We start from the raw sequence: 2,950 nt of genomic DNA on the forward strand, positions 1-2,950 counted from the left end.
AGGAGCTTTCTCAATTCAAAGAGCAGAGAGTGAGAGATACAGGTTCACTCAGCCTTATAACCTGTATCTCTCACTCTCTGCTCTTTGAATTGAGAAAGCTCCTCGGATGAGGAGCGAAACGTCTTCTGTTACAAATAAAGTCCAGTTGTTTTTGTATTGAATGCTTTTTGAAGTTACAGTTATAGTTACAGTAAACTTTTAGACATTGCAGTGTATTGTGAACAGAATACAGGCAAATGTATTGTGACCTATAATAACACTAGAAAGTCACAAGAAAAATCTTTAGGTGTGTCCACGAATCTACAGAAAGAGATTGAGTTTAACTCCCTGGTCTTGCAGAGATACAACTACTTCCTCGTCCTTTTGTTTTATTTGACTGATAATCCTACATGTCACTGATAAGATCTGAAAACCAAGATAGTCGGCGTCATCTTAAAGCTGAGGAAGAATGAAGGGCTAATCATTTTACCTCACAATTGGCTCAATGGTGTCGAGATGTAAAGATACAGATGTTACAAAGAGATGCAAAGAGTACAATCAGATTTGAGGTTTAGGTTCAATGTCAGGACACATGTCAAATATGCAGTTTTTATATCTTGAAGAATACTGTTTCAGTTTGAACATTTAGTATTGGTCTGACGTTTGTGGATGTCAACACAAATTGCTGAAGTCTGAGTGGACTAAAAACTAGAACTGAAAAAAATGTGACAAGATTTATTACAGGCAAGTGTGCTGGGAGAAACAAATAAGAAGCACAGAGATTAAAGGAGATGTTTTCAAAGTCAAATACCGTAGTAACTTGCATTCTTCATGCACAAACTGACTTGCTGTAATAATTTTAATTTTAGACTCTCTTTGACTCTATTTAATGTCTTTCCTCTCTTCTTGACAGGCTTGCTTTGTATTTAGTCTCTATCTGAACAAGTTTACAGTCATCTGCATTTGTAAAGAACCCACTTGAAACAGTCTCTTTTGGAAAAGTCTCAGGGGTTAGAAGTTCTAACACTGAGCCAAGAGGAAGCAAAAAGGCGTTGTTGGGTAGAAGCTGCTTGAACATCTAAAAACCTTAAACTCAGCAGTGAATACCATGCTGCTTTTCAGTTCCTTGTCAAGTACACAACCTTTAGGATCGCTTAAAGTCACTTAAATGTCTTCATGGTAAATCTCGATGATACAATGTTCTGCAGAATCTGGGTTTAACCCTCCTTCAGTCTTTCTTCAGAAACACAAACTGCATATACAGTGTCAGTGTTTGAATTAATGAATAAGTTGTACTTTTGGTGTCTATTTTTCTTCACAAGTCTGCCAAGATGTTTCACTATGCAGTGTGGACGAGGACGTGTGATTCACTGTTTGTCGTCTTTGCCGTCGTCTTCCTGATTACAAGACTGGTGGTGTTTCCTTGCAGGTAAGACTGAACGTTGGCTTGAGGCTGATGAATCAGCTGCTTTTAACTTAGTGACCATTTGTGAGTATTTGTGACCATTTCAATTAAAATGTATGTTAAAAAACTGCAGTAGAAAAAGACAATAATATGACTGTTTGTAATATGTAAGTATCAGTGATGGGCACGGTTCTGCTAGTCCGCTAATAACGGAACCAACTTTCTGTTTAGTGGATAAACATTTGCTCTAACTTTGAAAACATGAAACAAACATTTTCACACTCAGAAACATCGTAAACAGTCAGAAACATTGCACACATAACTCCTACCCAGCATGCTTTGCTATGCTAACATTGTCTCTGGGACAGGACTCTCACACATTTCTTCACACATCTTTACTATAATACAGATTTATTACCAAGAGAATATTGATGATGGCTCATAGCATCTTTGTAGCTAGTATATGAAAGTAGTTAACCACAAAGAGGATTGCTAAAGTGAGTTAATTCATTATAGTAAATGACACGAGTGAGACGTCCGACTCACATTGAATGCATCACTCTGTTTCAGCACAGCAGAGTTCTGCTTTGCCCAGTAATGGTCAGTCAGGTCATCTGGACAGTTTAAAAAATATACTGTCCAGATTAGAGATGCACAGATCCACTTTTTTTTTTTGTGTTCACTACCAGTCCGATACCGATATCTTTGATTTAGTGTCGGCCGATCTGATACAGAAAAACAGTGCTGAATTAACAAAAATGGCTAAATCATGTCAGCTGGACCCATTTCTGAAACAGGTCCAGATGACATGATTTAGCCATTTTTGTTGCAAAACTATCTTTTTTTAAGCTGTGCCCACCACTGTTATATACAAGTGTGCATCCTTTTGTTTTCCAGAATTATCCACACAACCATGGTGCTGTCTCTTGAGTTCTACCAGCCATTTTTTGGGTATTATTTCTTCAACATTCTGCTCTTGGTGCTCCAAGCGCTGCACATCTTCTGGGCCTACCTTATTGTGAGGATGGTCCGCAAGTTTGTCTTCAAGGGCAAGGTGAGTGCTGCTGAATCAGCAAATGGCAGCTGTACATTTAGAGGGTCGATCATAACCTTGAACTTTTCTCCAAAGGTTGAGGGAGATGAACGCAGTGATGCAGACAGTGAAGACGACAATGACAAGGAGGTGGAGGAGGAACCAGAGGATGAAGGAAATGAATGCAACTGGGAGCAAAGGCAAAAGACATCGCTGGCTAGCAACTGTGTCCTGAACAACCTGACCAATCAGGGGAGTGTAACCAGCAGGCTGCCGAAAGCCAGATAGTGGATCAGCTCCCCACATACGTCTACCAAACCTCACTGGAAACATAGACGTCTACTTTCACTGACTGGAGACTAACTAATTCCTTCCACTTGACTTGTGTACGTTTAACACAGTTTCAGGTCATGTTAGTTCTGCATTTAACTTTTTATTTTATTTTTCCCAAAAAAGAGAAACACAGATGATTGTAGATCTTTACAACCAGTGAAATGAAAAGGAGGAAGCATCATGCCTCAAATAATTGCAAA

The 2,950-nt window shown here is 39.0% G+C and overlaps 1 protein-coding gene across 1 annotated transcript in view; it reads left to right on the forward strand.

Annotated features, from left to right (window-relative positions):
- Window positions 1-2,705, forward strand: part of LOC119407809 (ceramide synthase 2) — a 16,229-nt gene extending 13,524 nt beyond the window's left edge. The window contains exons 9-11 of the mRNA XM_037674635.1: window positions 1,302-1,408; window positions 2,282-2,438; window positions 2,514-2,705. Of these exons, the coding sequence (XP_037530563.1) occupies window positions 1,302-1,408; window positions 2,282-2,438; window positions 2,514-2,705 (456 nt within the window). The remainder of the gene's footprint in view (window positions 1-1,301; window positions 1,409-2,281; window positions 2,439-2,513) is intronic.
- The last annotated feature ends 245 nt before the right edge of the window (window positions 2,706-2,950 follow it).

Source organism: Nematolebias whitei, chromosome 3 (assembly GCF_014905685.2).
Source record: "Nematolebias whitei isolate Nwh7 chromosome 3, NemWhi1, whole genome shotgun sequence".
In the NCBI taxonomy this organism is placed as follows: Eukaryota; Metazoa; Chordata; class Actinopteri; order Cyprinodontiformes; family Rivulidae; genus Nematolebias; species Nematolebias whitei.